Genomic DNA, 18562 nt, shown 5'->3' with positions numbered 1-18562 from the left:
CAACAGCTAAACGCAGATAAACTGATTTGCAGAGGGTGTTAGGCTATATGTAACTGAGCACAGATAAAATGGGATCTACTCGCTACTATTGGTATAGAAATAAAATAGAACTGTAACAAATAATTTATATTCTTCCTCATAAAAATTGAAGATAACTCTGACCTGCTAAGTGTACAACTGATTTTCGTACATGTGTAATAATTGTAATATACTGATTAGTAGCAGACTGCCTGTCTGTCTTTGATGAGCTCCATCTGTCAAATAAAGCAGCTTCTCGTCTGAACCTAAGGTTCCTAAGGCCGCGGAGATGAGGGAAGTTTCTGAAGCAGGCAGCTTATGGCTAACATTAGCCAGTATCTTTTTAGTAATGAAACATACCACAGAAACAACTGAAATACAGAAGGAAAAAACAAACTGCAGTTCGCCGAAACGTTTCGGTTACTTGCTTGTTGTTATTCATAGCTCATTTTCCCCTGAACTCCAACACAAATTCCACAACAAAACTTAGCTAATGTTAGCTAGAAATGAAGTGTCGTTGGTTTACAACAGTGGTACAATTTATGTGAATGAGGAAACGTGCAGTAGACTCAGCCGTGTAACCGACATCAGCGTTAGCCTCGGTGCTAGAATCCATTGCATGCCTCTGTTTTGGGCCCCCTGGACAGGCATTAGCTTGCACAGACGTTTAACCTCACGCGTTCCGACACAAACAGGCACAACTGACAGAGCCTTTCCATCCGTGGCATTCTGTTTCACGGGATTAAACGTTTGTCACCTTACCGTTTTCAAGAAAACTGAAGCCTCCCGCCTCGTTTTAGCTTTCGGTTCCTTGTTGTCCCTCCAAATATTATTCTACCTGAAATTTTGGACGGTAGCTCGGTGCGCCCAATAGGCTTCGATCAGACCAGCAGCAGCACAGCAGTAGAAGCAAGAAACTCTTGTATTTGCATTCCATTCTGGCGACGTCAGAATATTATGACCAATAGGATTAGAGTATGGTTTAATCCCACCCCTTCTTAATGCAATCACGCCCCTTTCTCTCCGTTGTCAAATGGACGCCACTTTACTGTTTCCATGGAAACACAAAAGGTCTGTCTTTCCGCTGTACTCTGCCTGAAAAATGCAAGATAATAAAACGTTTCCCAAGACGGACAGGGGGAAATGCCACTGTTATCTCTTTGGTAACAATTTTTTCATCTTTTGGTCTTTTCTCCCGTGCTTATCTCCAAGTAAGCCCCAAGTGATTCTTTTGGTGTGCAAAATTAGTTTTACATCTTTACAGAGTCTTTTTCTGCAACTGTCATCACGGTCATTGATCAGCAATATTCAAAAGCACTCATGTTATTAACCTGGATGTGTAGTCACTGTTGTTTTCAAACCTAGTAATTTAATCAATGCAAAATTATTACTAAAGCTTTGTTAAGTCTCCCATAAAGATTCCTTTTGCCACATTTTATTTATTAAACATGCACACATTATTAAGATTTCATCTTTGAAATCCAAACAAAAATAATGTCATTAGTAACACTTGAAATAATGTCAATTGGTTGCATTTGAATTTTAGATAATGTTTGATTACATGTAATTAGATAATCTAATGAATTTTTTACCTAATTTGCGGTTGCTGATATTTGAGTAAACAAAAAAGAACCTTTTGTTGGACCAGAAAAAAGGGACCACTAAAATTAAATTTAGGTTGATTAAATATAATTTTAAAATGTACCTCCTGGAAACAAAATAACAAAAATCCTCTGAGCAGGATTCACCTTTTCCCAAATAAAGTTATTTATCTTCCTCAGCCTATGTGGCCCCTAAGCATAAGTAAAAGAAATCGTCAAGTTCAATCAGAACTGCTCATATTATGTCAATATACACCACTCCTTATGCCTCTTTTTATTGAAAGAGAAAACATTTCTTTAATTTCCATAATTTTTAAGCTTGTAATTTTGCTTCAGCTGCATCTTCATGCACTTTGGTTTTTAGCATTGTTTATACACATAAAGTACAAACAAAGTCTTCAATATGTATATGTGGAAATAATCCAGCTTGACTGTGAATCGGACAACAATAAATTTCTAATGTTTCAGAGAGGTGCTATTGTGTTGCCTGCAATAAGAGAAGGGACAGTATTCATTTCCTTGCAAATACTGAATAATTTATTAGAATATGACTTATCTGGTTGGCCCCTGAGTTAATTTATCTGCTCTTTCATAGCTCCCTTGGTACCTCACTTGCAGCATCACTATGAACACAGTATCATTCCAGTAACACAGTTAATCCCAAAGGCAATTCTTAGAGCCACAGACACAGGATTGTAATATTGATATTGTAGCAGACAGACGTAAAATTTTACCTGTATCTAAGAAATAAAGTCAAAGATTTATAGTTAGTTTACAATATCAAGTATGAAACACTTTTTTTTAATTATTATTATTTATTTATTTTTACAAATTTGTTGTTGGTGATAGTGCATTCTGAAATACATGTACTAAATCAAGTCTCTTCAACTGGAAGCTAACATAAGATTTTTTTTAAATCTCAGAAAGCTATTGCCTCAAAAGGCAAAGGGTTAACATTAAAAGTATTTCTGTAAAGTATGTTGGAGAGTCCTTACATGGAAGCGGAGTCTCTTAGGGAAACATTTCCAATTATCTCAAGTTGGTAGATTATTTTCAAGAATTTTGCAGTGTGACCTTAATTAACACCAGATTTTTCCCTCTGCTAGTCCAATTTAATTCTTTGCAGCAGCTCTATATTAGTGAGAAACATCATAAATAGAGTCATTTCAATGTACTTTAGCAATCTAACCTCCAAAAGACAATCTTTTAAAGGATTTCCGTAAGTAATAATGAACTTTGAAGAACATATTTATCGTAAAGAATTATGCTGTTGTGCATTAATGTCTTTTTTCAACAGTAGTGTAAGGTAACTCTACAAAAATATTCCAAAGAAGCAAAATATCAGAACTTATCAAATTACACCATTCTGCTTTCTGTTTCTTGATTTGTCTAGTTACACTTAATGTTTAAGTAAAAACAAGCCATATTTTCACTGGCTTATGCCAGCTGAGAAAATAAAACCTTTTGAGTGCAAAAACATTTTTGAGATTGTAAACTGTTTGCTTCTTCTTTTTATTTTCTCAGCTGGCACCTGCTGGCCTTGTTATGTGGCGTTCAAACGAGGTGCTCATGTAATACCCGGAATGACCACAATGTGTCACTAATGATAGATACAGGATATACTAAAATAAGCATGATTTTAACAATCAAAACCTGTATGACAATAAACAGTTGTTTTGTTTGGCAGTTGAATTTTGGTTGAGGATTTAAAATGGAAATTTAATTGTAACCACAAGCATACCACATAAAAAGGAATTATGAAAGTGTGTGTTCTTCTTACATTGAGAAATACAGGAGTTGCCTTTTTGACTCTACTGACGTAAAATCGAGGTATTAGTTTCAGACATATAATCCTTCACACATGTACAATATAGCCTACTATATTAGTGTTATTTGCTAGCAATTTCATCAGACATTTATCGGAAAAAAAGGAATAGAGGGGATAGAGAAAATTCAATGCATAAATTGACTATGAGCTTCAAATAGCATGTAGACTTTGTGTTACAAATCCAGTCTCAAAAAGTCTTTTATTTACATTTGAAGTTTTTATTTGCTGTTCTGCATATCACATAATTTTCCTCATGTGGTTCCTTTTTTTATTCTCCACGTTTTAGAAAGTGCTATGGAATTAACCTACAACCTTGGAGTTGCCACAGAAAATGCTATGCCTTCTCTGAGCTTCTACTACATCCTTCAACCATCCAGGAAAGATAGTCTTCTAACAGAAATAAACGGGAAGGGCGATATAATTGCACATGTGTAGAGAGGTAGGGTGGAACCATTCCATATAAAGATTTTAAAACAAATAAAAGATTCTTAAAACAAAAAAATCTAGGCTACTCGTTTCAACAAGGTACTTAAACATTGACTCCATATAATAGTTTTCCTAGGAAAACAGAAGGGAAACAGAAGCAATTAAAAATGAACAAACCCAAGAAATAAGCCTTGTGGGACCCCACAAGAAAGGTAAACAGAGGACAATTTGAAAATGCACAGCATGTGCTTTTTGTCAGATACAACCTAAATTCAATCAAGGGAAGCCCTTTGAAAACCTATACAGTGTTTTAAACAAGAAATTAAAACGCCGGCGTCCACAGTATCAAATGCAGCTGTTAAATCCAATAAAACCAAGATCACATTATTTCTGGAGCCTGTGGTTGGAACAATGTCGTTAAAATCCTAAGCAGTGCACACTCTGTGCTGTGAGTAAGTAAGTAAATAAAAATGCATTAATTTAGAACCTTTAAGATTAGTATTACAAACTGAAGTACAAAGACTTTCACAAAAACAAAGTTAAAATATATCTTAATATGTATTTTGTTTTAAAGTGTGCATTCAGCTCTGTGGGAATGACCCACAGTATACACTTCAGAGATTAAAGCTGCAACAAATAAAGCTTTGTCCAATTGTTCACTTCAAGAACCTCTATGTCTTAGTCATCAGACTGCATCTTAGGCAACCGACCGATTTGAGGTTTTAGTGATTGTTATTTGAGCTTTCATCCACTTGGGTGTGCCATTGTGCTACAGTTTGTTCAAAGGCCTTTTAAGCGCTCAGGCTCATTATTTTGAAAAAAAAAAATAAATCAAACAGTCACAAAACCAACTATGCAGAATAATTTATGAAGTTAGTCAATGTTATTTAGTTATTTTTGCTAAGAGTATTTACTTGGCTCTCTAGTCTACTATTAATAGGAAGATCAAAGTTGAAGTGGTTCCTGTTGAGTTTGAGCCTGAAGTCCACTGTTAAGAAAGCAATCACTTTGCTGTTGTCTTCATTCAGCCTTGGGGAGGTACTTAAAATGGCTCTGGGAGCTAGGTTAATTGTTTCTCCGAAACAATGAAAATTCCTGGAGTCAAAGACTGCCGTGAAGCAACTTCCTCTTTGGTAGGTCCGATTGCGTTTGTTTTGATTAATTTCTTCAAAGACAACCCCAACCTTCACCTTGATGCCTTTTTGAACTGTTTTTACTGTATGAAAGAGTTTAGGAACGACAGTCAAGAGGCCTCCAGCATCAAAGATTGCTTGTTAGTTTAAGAATTACTCAGTTTTCTTGTCATTGTTTTATAACTCCGATTTGTCCCTCTACTGTTTGCACAGCAAGGATGACTATTGTGAAAAAGGATATTTAGTCTGATTCAGCCCCAGCAGACATCCCCTCCCTGCTGCAGACAAACTTCACAGACAGGGTTAGGAGATTTCGGGCATCCTGTTGTTTAACATGTCGGCCGACCGGGGGAAAAGTCAGGTGTCTTAATAAGTTGAGGTAAACAAAAACATAAGAAACTGTTCAATACAGTCAAATTTACAGCATAAGAAAAGCAATAATGTGCATTTGTTTAAAAAAATAGTATACCCAGATGTAAAAGTGATGTGTAGCTTGGTAGGTTAATTTCAACAAGAAGACAAATGTACAAAATGTCCTTAAGTAAGTGAGTTTTACAACTCCTGTGACTCAGCCGTACTTGAATAAGTCCTTCTTGTTTTCTCACAATCTCTTGAAGTTTCTTTAAATGGCATTAGTGACAACACTGGGATAAGATTTACAAGAGCTTATAGTGTTTCCACCTTATCGGTAGAAACAAGACGGCTGAATAGATCAAGCACACTCATTACTTCAATTCCCACACAATACAGGAACATGACAGACGCTTATGTGCTGTGCTCCAGTGTCTTACGGATGCAGGTCTGACAAGCAACATGCAAAAATGTACATTTCGACAGTCTAGCCTCAGATTTCTTGGCCACATCATTTCCAAAGATGGCATCCTTCCTGATCCAGACCACAGTGCAGCTGTCTGTGATGCCCCAGCACCACATGATCTACCATCTCTGCGCTCCTTCATGGGTTTAATCTCCTGGTACAGTAAATTCCTTCCCAATTTTGCCACAGTAGTGGAGCCAATCCGGGCTGTACTAAGAGAAACTGTTGACTCTGGTTTTATGTGGTCTGAAGGGGCTGATCAAAGCTTTAAGAAACTAAAAGAGCTTTTACTGAACAGTCCTGTTCTGGCTTTTTTTGACCCATCTCTCTCACCCATTGTCACCACAGACGCTTCAGACTATGGACTAGGTGGTGTGTTGACTTAAATAGACACAGATAATACTGAGTGAACTGTGGCATTTGCATCTCAAACTCTGACCCCTACAGAACGAAAATACTCTACAGTGGAAAAGGAGGCTCTTGCTTGTGTGTGGGCCGTGGAAAAATGAGGTCTTATCTCTTGGGCCGACATTTCACACTAAGAACTGATCATAAGGCACTGACAACACTACTCGCTACCAAAGGCATTGGGCGTGCTGGAATGAGAGTCGCACACTGGTGTGATCATGTTCACAAAGGCTCATCAAGATTTACTCTACCATTTTCTGTTGAAAAGCAGATTGGAAGTACTTATGTACTCAGTGACAATAAAAGGTGGAATGCTGCCAGACTTTTACGATATTCTGCAGGTTTTCCATGTAAAACGACAAAACCAGAAAAGCATGACCCTGTGGTTCAAAGTAAAAGTGCTAGAACTGCTGCTCGACCTGTGTGGTTCAAGGACTTACAACCAGGTTAAAAAAAAGATGCAAAAATACATAAATGATTGTGTGTTACTTGTTTAGGGTTCAGGTGAACTAATTCTCATGGCACAAACTGGTTATAAAGACCTGGATTTTACATTTGGTAATTATGTTCCATAGTAACTTCAAGTGTTAGAGTTTAAAAAGTACAGGGTTGCTGAATATATTTGCTTGATTTTGTGTACTTAAGTAACTACCTACTTTGATTACAGTTAAGGTTATATTTGTGCCATACGGACAGGTAAATGAGGTTGATGTTCAGTCTTATGCTAAATGGGTACATGCAATCTTTTCAAGTAAGGGGGGGAATGCTGTGTCTACCACCAGGTGGTGTACGACAATAGGATAGAGAGGAAGAAGAAGAAGATATAAGATTGAAAAAAGGAATGCCTGATACTGTACTGCTGAGCGAGTTATGAATAAACGCTGTTAAGAGTTCTTTGTCTACCTGAGTTTTTACCTCGTCCTAGCTTCCAAACATAACACATATGTCTTTCAAGTAGGGCAGATTTTCACTGGCCTTCCTGCTTGGCTAACATTGTCCATTTCTACAATCAACAATTAAAGCTTTAATGGAAATGTTTGGAAAAAACCCACTGCACAAATATTCTGGCACCACACCAAGTTAGTATGTTTGAAAGAGAGCTAAAAATAACTCCCCAAAGCACAGAACAGATACACACGTTTCTATGTGAGATTAAACTACTTCAATTATACGTTGAGTTTTTTCTTCTGCACATAGATTTGTCTCTGTAAGATGACAACTATTCCCTTGTTGTATATCGAAACAATGGTAAGATATTCAAAGTGCACACGTAAAAATGTTTGAATAGGTTTTGTTTCATTATTTGGAAAGTTTTGTCATTAAATTGTAAATGTCTATCTTTATGTCCTAATATGTTTATTGGAATCACCACCATGTTTTTACTGCTAAGAGGCATTAGGCAGTGGCCACATATGAAAATAACATCTTCTTGTGTTCAGGTGTTTCAGAAGTAAGATGAGTCAAGGAAAATTCCTTTACCACCAGCTGCTGATCAACTGGTTACTTTGTTGTTTATTGTTTTTCAAGGGGCCAAAATGATCCCATCCCCCAGAAAAAACAGTAAATTAACTCATTATGAGCAAACTAAATTTATCTTCCTTGAGTGTGTATGGTCTACTCCTAATGGTCCCCACAAAGAGAAATGTTGTTTATTGTTTTTAGGTTAGGGGTAAAGTTTAGGAATGAAGTGTGAAGTGAGTTTATATTAGGTTTTTGTGCATATGATGATTAGGTCAGGGTAAAGATTGGTGTTAAGCTGCATAAATTAATGGAAGTCAATGCAAAGTCCTGGTAAAGATAGAAAAACAAAACATGTGTATGTGTGTGTGCGTGTCTGTGGGTGGATGAGTGACGTAGACAGAACATTTCAGGTTAATGAATGTAAAAGAATGAGGATAGTAAAGTCAGGATATAAGAAGAGTTCTGCTTTTCCTGATTGCTTGGCATAGTGGTTTGTTACCACTGGTTTAGTTTGGCATTAGCAGAGAAGTAGTGGTAGACTTAAATCTACTGCATAGCATTCATTTTTGTTGTGGTTGATAAGGCTGGCTATTGCAGCAGAGTGCAGCATGCCACTCTGCACGCACACAGTTTCTTCTTCCCCATTTGTCGGCATAAGAGCGTGGTGAGACCACAGGAGCTTGCGATGTATCAAAAGGCAGTGTGAAAAGGCTTAGAGAGTTTGGAAGCCTGGAAATCATCAGTGTCAGACAGAAAGACTGAATAGGCAAGGGGAGACTTGCACGTCCGTAATGAAGAAGGAGTGAATGGAAAGTCTTGGATTTTATTAGTTCATATTAAAAAGGAAAATGAATAACATATATGGCCAGTAACAAGAACTACTTTTCTAAGAAGACAAGTCATATTACTGATGAACTGATTACAACATAAAGAAACTTACTTGATGCAATATTTTTACATATTGTGAAAATGTATTAGTCCCATGTCATCCAGATTCTGTTTAATGCTCGTGTCACATTTGAATGAGTCATATCATCCAACCCGACAAGGATAACCTGAGCAATTACAAAATACAGATTTTACTTTTACCTGGAAGCGTACATATATAAGCAGCACCGGGATATAAGCCGCTGGTATCTCCGCCGGCCTTGGTTTTCCACAAGGGCGCAGCAGAATAAATCTGCTATTAAGGACACAGTCTTCCGTCTCCAACGCCGAACCATGGACTCGTTCACACTGAGCTTATGTGCAGTGGCTCTATTTCCCTCCTGTGCTGCCAGATCGATAGCCTTCAACTTAAAAGCGACATCTTTTTCTTCGTGTGGTTTCCATGATGAGGAGGGGCTAAGAGTTTGAAGAAATTTCTCCGTCGTGCCTGCTTCTAGCATGTGTTTGTTCTAAATGAAAATCAGCGCTTTCTCATTTGATTTCCAAATAATAGAAATATTCATCAGCATAGTGTTTACCGTATTTTTTGGACTTTAAAGCGAACATAAAATCCCTATATTTGCAAAAAAATTGGCAATGTGCCTTATATTCTGGTGCGCCTTATGTATGAACAGTATGTTTTATTGCGACTTTGGTAAGCAACGATGCCACTCCCCTTGATTGTCAAAGCATAATTGCTGCTGGTCAGAAACCTTGTGGAGTCAGCTTTCTATGCTGTCTAGATTGACTTGTTTTGGGGTGGCGAACCACTTTTCCTGATATGAAAAATGGCACCTGTTAAGAGACATGCTATTTCAAACTCAAGGCCATCAGCCACGCAGTACAACATGGGAATAGAGCAGCTGCGAAACAATTCAACATTAATGAATCAATGGTACGGAAGTGGAGAAAACAAGAAGATGACCTGCGTCAAGTGAAGAAGACGAAGAAGAGAAGAATCGGATGAACGAGAGGGATCTGGACTTGCTCGATGCCACTATCGCCCAACTGTTAAATTCTGACAGCGAAGACGAGGAATTTGGTGGATTTGTAGAAGATGAATGATTGAAAAGTGAGTATGCTTTTTTGTGTAATATTGACAGTTATTGTTAATGATTTAAATAAAGTCTGACCTATCCGACTACTGTAATTTGTTTCACTTTATGCGCCTTATAAACCGGTGCGTTTTTTAGATCCGTTCACTGATACTGCGTCTTATAATGCGGTGCGCCTCATAGTCCGAAAAATACGGTAGTTAAACTAAGAGAGAAAAACGCTCTGTTTATATCCTTATATCCAAGTTTCATGTCTCAATTTCTTAACAAATATCACTTTTGGTTGGCCTATAATAGTTTAGTTTTAGAACTTACTAGCTGATTTGTTCTCTGTACTTAACCATTGTCAAACCACAAAGAGGGAGGAGCAAAGAGAGCAAGAAGCTTCAGAATCAACAACCACATAAAAATGAGAGAAGGAAAAAATGAAAGAGCAACTATTGAATTATGCAGGAGCAGGAACAGGGTTGGTATGTTACTGGTCATGCCACAATCCATGCAGAGCCAGTGTAGTCCTGAATGACCTGGATGATATGGCATTCCCTCTGTCACAAGTTGCAAGGTTAATAATGCATTGCCATCGTGCAAACAACAGATCGCTTCAGGTTTCCTGCCTCCACATTTACGAAGCTCTCACCATTTTGCCTGATCACAAGAAGCACTGACACTATCCTTTCAGTTTAAAAAATTGTCGCACATAACGAATTTCCTCTGTTACCATTGAAACACAATTTATTAATTAACTTCCAGCTGTGCTTTGACATTTTTCTATTTTCTTAGCTATTTTTTTATATATTGATATAATTTTCTCTCAAATGAGACACTCAGTTCAATTCTCAAGACTCACAGGACCAACAATCATGCATGTACACACTCACACAAATACAAAATTTATTTCAGATTATTTTGTGTTAAAAACCAAAACAGACTCAACTGAGTTTATGTCAGCAAAAATTGTTTCTACATTCAATCCAGTAAATCCAATTTGTTGCAATTAAAACAATTCCGAGCAATTAGATTCAGACCAGTCGGCAGAAAGTTGTCTATCCAAACAAAAATTTTGGCACAATGCAAATAGCACCTATTATAGCCTTCTCTTGCCACTTTTTGATGCAACTCTTGTCATGTTTTTAACTTCTCATGTCTTAACATCAATCTAAAAAGGGATGGTCAGATGGACTACTTCAAGGGTGTGACTTATCATTCTGTTTGAATAATTTTATTAACATGGCTCTAAGGCATAACAATTGTCTTTCCAAGGGTTTTTACAAGACAAATAGATCCAACTCATAGCCAGAAATATACAAGACTAAATGAATGCAATCCAATCATAGAGACATATTAAATTCAACTGCATACATTACAGTGTAGTTCTAGTCATTATTTGAGTTTATGATGACAGTAGTTCTTCCTCAAAATGCTTTATCAGATTGCCATATTCATTTAGCAGAAACAAGCAACAGAGTTGTTGCCACTTGCAAATTTTCCTACCTTCTCAGTTACTGTGTGACAATGGTGTACAGTGACAGGATGGGCACACACAACTGCGCTTTTATTAATTACCCCAGAGAACAGGACCGTGGTCCTCCATGTTTTCAGTTTTGGCTTGGTTCACCTCTTACCTCATTTGGCTCTGGGGATCCAGACCTCAGAGATGCTCCAATGAGCTTCAGCAAACACAGCACACTCACACTAATGCAGTGTGACAGTGTGTTTTTTCTTTCTGCACGGTACTGCAGGGAGTCGACAGAGTGATGTTTTTCTAATTGCAGATAATGATGAAAAGAGAAGTAGGTGTGTTCCCTGTTCAGGGTGACCTTTTGATTCTTTTGTGAATGTGGGCTACCAGTTGGTCAAAACCTAGGAGATAGTTTTGGTATTTATTTGTTTATTGGTCCTGAGAATTCAAATTGAATGTGGTGACATTACCACATATGTCAGAGTGACGTCAAATACACTGTCTCTCTTTCAGCAAAAACTGTAAATCAGATCCATTAAAGAGATTTTAACAACTACTAACAGATTAATTAGAAGCTCAATACACCAACCAATAAGTTTGTGTAATGTAAGTTCCTCACCAAACATCACAATGGCAACAAGGTCATGGGAAAGCTTACCACTAAACATTCACAATGACATTTACAAGTTTGATATTATATACTGGCCTCCTTTGTTCCTGGATGTTTAATTAGTGAGGAATTAAACACATTTAGTTCCAAACATAATCACACACCTCAGTGGCATCTTAATTCCTGGCAGCCTCAGGGGCCAGCAGCAGCAGTAACGCAGCTTTTGTGGGTCCTGCATTGAAAGGAGTGTGTCAGCAGTTCAGCAGAGATCTAGAGCCATTTTTGGTTTTTTTCCCCGCTGCCTGGTCTACTGCGCTTCTGCAGCAGGCAGTGAGCAGAGTTACAGAATGGGTCACTGTGAATCAGGGCCTTGTTGGGAATGGGTAACCTCACAAAGATGTGTGAGGCATAATGGGGAAAAAAAAAAGTTCATTCAGTCCTTCTGTGGGGAATCTGGCTCGTTTGGGAGCACTCGGTTCATTCTGGTTAGCTTTTGGGTTGTGCCAGGCCTCCACAGTGCCAAAAGCTATGAGTAATGCTGCACCGGCACTGAGTGCCAACAAGTGCACAAATTTATTTTTCTCACAGGGAAAGAAACAGATTTTAAACTCACAATATGTTGTCTTAAATATGAAATGTAATGAACACTGAAAATGTCTGTGTGTCTACAAAATCCATCCATCCATTTTCTGTTCACCCTTGTCCCTAATGGGAGGGTTGCTGCTGCCTATCTCCAGCTATGTTTTGGGCAAGAAGCGGGGTTCACCCTGGATAGGTCGCCAGTCTGTCGCAGGGCAGAGTTTTGCACATATATTTTTGAAATGTCAAATTATGTAATTATATTGTCATTGGAAACACAGCTACCTTAGCCTCCCTGAGGAGAAACAGATTACATAATAAATTATCAGAAAAAGATTTTTTCGAAACATGGGATGCAAAAAAGACATGGAAAAGTTTTGTAGAGAAATGCCACACAATCTTTTGAGACCTTGGGTTGTTACCACACCTGACCATATGTGCTTTATCTCCAAGTTTCACAACCTGAGAAGAACTGAAAACTCAGAGCCTTTGGATCACGTTCCTGGTTTCTCTAAATCCTGTCACACTTGTTAGGTTGTTAAAGATCTCTGCTGCACCTATTTCTTCTGAACCTGAATCTTTATTTTGTCTTGTGAATCACTCAAATTAAATGCTTGTTTAATCAGTTGGTGTTAGCGTTTTAGTTTGTTTGTCAAGCAGTTGCTCTGGATTTCTTTTTCTGGAGACGTCTACGTTTTTATAGATAGTTGGAGTCACAACCCTTGCTAACTGAACGTCGTTGTGTAATCAGTGGACTGTCGCCATGTAGGTCAGAAATTTGGATCAGCTCATGTTGAATTTAAGGTTATTTGAAATATTTTTTTGTCTCTGTCTTGGTTACATACTTAAAACAAAATGTTTATACATGCTTAACAATAATAATAATAAAAAAAACTTTTTCTAAGTGTTTGACACTAAATGAAGGGAAATCATGTCTTCATGATTTGTTTGGGTTTTTTTATTTTATTTTTTTTAATAATATTGACCTTTCATATGTTGTTGCCCATCATTTGTCTGAACTGAAGCCTTCTGAAAAACACTACAGGTCCATCAAAACATGCCCAACAAGATTGATGTGCAGTTTCTTTCCCAAACTTTGAACCTAAACCATCACATTAAACACAATACCTCACCATCTTGAAGCAATTTTCAAAGGATTATCTCTAGGTTTACTATCTATTGTGAATTTTATCCATTTTAATTTCAAATAAAACCTGGTTCTTTAGTGTGCTGAATTTTGCTTTGTGCTTTCACAATGACTATAAAGAATTTGATTTTATCTAAAAATCATTGAAACTTTCTGAGAGATCATCTTCACTAAGCAAAATTTTACTGTTTCTGTACTTTAAGTGCTAACACATGTGAAGGAACGTTATGCAAAAACTTCAAATTCTTAGAAACAATGATATTCTTTGTGTTGGTGAAGTAAGAGCTTGAGTAAACAAAAGCAGAGACAATGCCCATGTGTTTCCACGTGAATTTGTTCCAGAGTACTCTTTTATTGAGTTGCTCATTGAGCAATAAAATCTGGTCAGGTATGTTGGAGTTTGCTGCCTACATCCACAAGCAAAGTATTTTAATAAACTCATAAGTCAGGTCAATGGCCAAGAATTTGAATTTGTCAGTTTTTGTACACCATCACTGATATATATTATTGGCTGGGATACTTAATGCAATATAAGGAAACAAATAAGCAACATGCAATACAAAACTGTCTTATATGTCCTGACTTTATTTTCTAATGTATAGTTTGTATTTTTTGTAAAAAAACCACTATTAAAGCTAAAAAATAAAATAAAATAAATCCTTTAAGTACTGTTGATGCTATTTCCACAAGAAGAAAATAATAAAAGGTGGGCAGCTTTGCAGTGTCTTTAATCAGGTTTCGCTACACCATAAGGGCTTGAAAAATGAAAATCCTTCAAAAGATCAAGTGAAATAGGAAACTCCTTCCCTATGAAATCCAGCTGATCAATCACCTGACCAGTTTGTTGAAAACCACTGAGCAAATTCTTGGCATCTGTTTTCAACAAATTAGAGAGCAGAAGCTCTGCCAAGAAACAGTTTCAGCACATTATAATCATGGCTTTGTTACAACTTTTCATCATTACGTAAGTCTTCATTGGTGTTCTGTGTGCTTGGCTAATTTGCTTAGCTGTCCCCACTAACAAAGAGAGCATGAATAAAAATAGCACTGGTGTGTAAAAATATAAACATCTCAACAAGATTAATCCACAGAATAGTGAAACAGAAAGTTTCTTCATATTAGAATAAAAAGATTTTACTTGCTATAGAAGTTGTATTTTACATCAGTATGTGAAATATTTCTTATTTTCATATGTTAAATAATACACAGTAAAAATGCCAGTGTTGAAATCTCAGGTGTAGTGTCAAATAAAGAGTGTGTTGTTTTCACACCACACAGCTTTAAAATAACACTGCCAGTGTAAATTCCGTAAAATTCGCGTTGTTAAATTCCAGTGTTAATTGGTTGGTGTTGCTTAAGCCCCGCCTTCGCGTAACGGCTGCAGAGTTCGTTCTACTTTCTGTCGTCACGCCAGCAGTCAGTCGATCAGTGCACGCTTCATTTCGCCACGAAAGACACAATTCTTTCCTAAAGGTAAGCTAAATATTCATATATGACCATTGTTTCGTTGTAAATGTGCTTTTAGTTTGAGACTTCAAAGAGTCGATATTTAACTAATTTTGCATGGAAAATCCACCAAATTCAAGGTCCGCTTTGCCTAATCTTGTCGAAAGGTAAATTTGAATTCTGTTATATTTGGTAAGTTCTAGTTGTCGTTTTAAACCATGGATAATACTTGTATATCTGTATTATTTGAAATATTGGCGATGTGTGTATCTAAAAAGCTAACTTTGCAAACGGCTAGCCTCTGAGAGGATATGAGGATGTTTTTTTAAATTCCTTGGCGAAGTTGTTCCTTACTGTTAAGGAAGCAGTTAATTTTCCGTAAAATAAAAAGTTTTTAATCCAACATAAATGTCGAATGTTTTCAACTCTTTATATAATTTATGGACTCATTGTGGGTGTTGTCTGGTTCGTCAACTTTGCAATACACTTTTGAGAGGGGACGCAAAAGAGAGCGAAAAAAAAAAATCCCCATGTCCACTAGAGGGCTCCGTAGACTGTACCAGTAGCAAAGCAAAAGTATAAAATGCCACGTTAGGGCTAGCTGATATGGTAGCAGATTCTGACTAGCTAGCTAGCTCAACACTCTAGCTTGGATGAAGTTTATATAGTTGACAGAGCTGATGTGTTCAAAGTGATAGTGGAAGTGATATATCTGAAAAAACATAATTATTAACATAATGATCATTCAAATAATTAGTAATTGCTGAGAATGGGTTTTCTGTTCATAACCTCTCCTTAATTGGTGTGAGTTTGTTTAACCCCTATGTGAAACAGGTATATTCTTTTTGAATTGTGTTTTAGGAGAGTCCCTCCTGTCAATGTCCGCATCACCTGTGCCCTGGGAATTGTCACCCGCTTTCCCAGTTTGAAAAATAATTGCTCACCAACTGGCTATGTGAGTACCTGAAGATCTTTTTCACAATGTGGATTAACCATGTAACTGTCCTTTTGAATACAATGTAATTGATATTTTGTGGTTTCTGTTCTGGGATAGGAACATTTCTACGATCCTCAAAGTGGACAGGGCTACCTGGCCTATCGATTGAAAAACGCTCAGCGTAACACTGCAAGTGACTTTAAGAGGAACTCCTGACTGCTCAAGAACTACAAGGCAGACCTCAACATCTGAACAGCTGTTTGGTGATGGATGCAAAGAAGCAATGTCCATAATGAAGCATGCATCAGACCAGGACGTTGTTAAGGGGAAAATGAAGGCAACATTCAAGCATAGACAGAATATGCTACATGATCTGGACCAGTCATCACTCATCTTGGATCACTTCCCAAGATTCTTGGATACACCAGGCTTGGTGAGAAACTCCCAGATTTGATTAACTGAACTTTTGAATTGAGTTTTTTGATGGTATTTTTTCTTCTGTTAGATTGAGCAGGACTTCATCATGCTCTTTGGAGAAGACATCTTGGGGAAGTTTGTTGCAAGATGGCCAACGTTCTACAAACCAAAGGTCATCACTGTCAGCAAAAGCCTTGGACAGAGCGTTCACCTGGATGACCTTCTGTCTGCTCAGGAGGAATCAAGTGATTATGGTATGTATTGATAGATAAATATGTTCAACAGTCTTTTCTATGCATATGCATTCTAAGCATGGCTTGTTATGATTTTATCAGAATGGGACAGTGACTTGGCAGCCATTCTCCTGCTGGTTCATCTCTTGCCTCCAACCGTCAAAGGGAAGAAACATGTAAAAGTTAGTGCAGCTGAGGCAGCTGATCGTGTTGTGAAGTTCATGAAGGTATGTTTTTGACATGAATTATTGTGCTTCACTTACTGTAAATTGATCTAATTTTTACAAGACTGTAAAATGTAAAGTCATTATTTCGCGTTATTTGTATTGTAAATCTATAGTTATTTTTGGAGGGGATGGAAGAGATCAGGGTTAATTTTATGACAAAATGGAACAAAAAATTGGTTATGGGAAAATAATGACACAAAGAATTGTATGAGCCCATTAGAAATTATCTTTTCACTTAAGCTCACAGGAGTTTCCTTGCAAGTCATATCCCCTTTTGTGGCATGTTCACAGCTAAAGGAAGGTGGAAAATGTTCTTAATTTGTTGCTAGTGAGGGACTAAAATCATTATTTCTAAAGTGCTGTCTTTTAATCTTAGGTTGGAACAAGCATGGCAACATTCCTTGGCAAAGTTGGATCTGCACAGCCCTTCCTCCTCTGCGTTGGAGAGAAGAAGAGCAGTTTTCTGAAGTTCTACATCATCCTGGATCAGAAGCCCATTCCTTGTGCGCACAGACTGCAGTGGCTGCCTTCGATGAACTTTTAAGGCACACTTTGTGTTTGCTGTGTCCTACAATGCAACCCTCCTCAACTTCTACACATTCATCCAAACAACAGTTTATGGGATTGATGCGGCAACAGCAAAGGAGAGCCTCAGAGTCGAGGAAATCAGAGTGAGAATTAACAACACTTAAATATGCCAACATGTTACATTTGTAAGGTTCAGCACAGAAATTCTTCAACTCTTTTTCAGCGTTTGAAATTTAGTCATGCTTTGTATCCAGGGCACAAATTGCATTTTAAACGTGGGGAACATAGCTGTTCATATGTTTTTTTACACATATTCTGGGTTCAAAAAGCACTAGATTCTGCTATAGATTCTTTTTATGTGGACAATGTTGGAGCAGATAATGCTGAGACTGATGATGTTTGTGCTGATGATGCATTGAGTAGTACTTCTGTTAGTCAGCAAGGACTTCCTAAAAAGAGGCAGTTAATGGACATTTGTAGCTCTGTTATTGCCCAAGTTCAAACATCTGGACTTTCTGGAAATCTTGTGCAATCTTTAACTTGTTCAATGGAAGAGGTTGTTAATGATGTTCATATTCAAGCACAGGATGCTGTTCTTGCATATCTTTCATCTGAAGTGAATGAGCAAACCTTAAACAAAGTCAAAGAATGTTTTGAGAACATGGAAAATCTATTCACACACCTTAACACTGTTTTGTATGAGCTGTGCATTGAAGGTCTGTAATACTGAAATGGGTTTAATAAAAGTTGAACTTTCCATTTCTGTGTATTGTTTTGAATATTTTTTTACCACTGGATTTGGTTGATATTGACACCTTGTGGGGTCAATTATTTACCTTTTTAACACGATATTATATTTGAGGTTAACACTACACTAGTGTTACTTTTGACATTATATTTTAACACCAACACCGTTGTAATGTTAATGTGACACTCCATATTGTTGAATATTAACAATATCTGGTGTTAATTTAACAAAAAAATGGGTGTCAAACTTTTAACACTTTGAAAAGTGTTACTTTAACACCAGCTGACTTGGACACATATAGACACTTTGTGGGTGTTAAAATTAACACTGTTGGTGTTAATTCACCACTGCCATTTTTACTGTGTAGCAATATGAAATTATGATTTCTTTTGGTTACCTATGTCCCAGAAGCAGATAACACTCTCGTTGTTGGAGTTACCTATTTATAATCTTCGCAATTGTTTTAATGTTCTCTAGATGTAACGGGGTACAGTAGTGAACATTGTCAAGAGGTACAAAACAACCTGCTTATTGTGTGCATCATTTTACTTCTAAAA

At 37.2% G+C, this 18562-nt stretch overlaps 2 protein-coding genes across 2 annotated transcripts in view; one reads left to right on the top strand and one right to left on the bottom strand.

Moving 5' to 3' along the window:
- phc2b (polyhomeotic homolog 2b (Drosophila)) overlaps positions 1 to 959 on the bottom strand; it is a 34858-nt gene extending 33899 nt beyond the window's left edge. Inside the window, exon 1 of the mRNA XM_044121021.1 lies at positions 781 to 959. The gene's annotated coding sequence lies outside the window, so the exon portion shown is untranslated. The remainder of the gene's footprint in view (positions 1 to 780) is intronic.
- A 13945-nt stretch (positions 960 to 14904) lies between these two features.
- Positions 14905 to 18315, top strand: LOC122833472. Its single transcript, XM_044121049.1, has 6 exons — positions 14905 to 14942; positions 15777 to 15870; positions 15970 to 16285; positions 16358 to 16523; positions 16605 to 16729; positions 17106 to 18315. Exons 3-6 carry the CDS (start codon positions 16136 to 16138, stop codon positions 17271 to 17273), a joined length of 609 nt encoding a protein of 202 aa, XP_043976984.1. The 5' UTR covers positions 14905 to 14942; positions 15777 to 15870; positions 15970 to 16135; the 3' UTR covers positions 17274 to 18315.
- Positions 18316 to 18562: the final 247 nt, after the last annotated feature.

Source organism: Gambusia affinis, linkage group LG07 (assembly GCF_019740435.1).
Source record: "Gambusia affinis linkage group LG07, SWU_Gaff_1.0, whole genome shotgun sequence".
Taxonomy (NCBI): Eukaryota; Metazoa; Chordata; class Actinopteri; order Cyprinodontiformes; family Poeciliidae; genus Gambusia; species Gambusia affinis.
The sequence above is the reverse complement of the archived record's forward strand: the minus strand, read 5'-3'. Positions and strand labels throughout refer to the sequence as shown.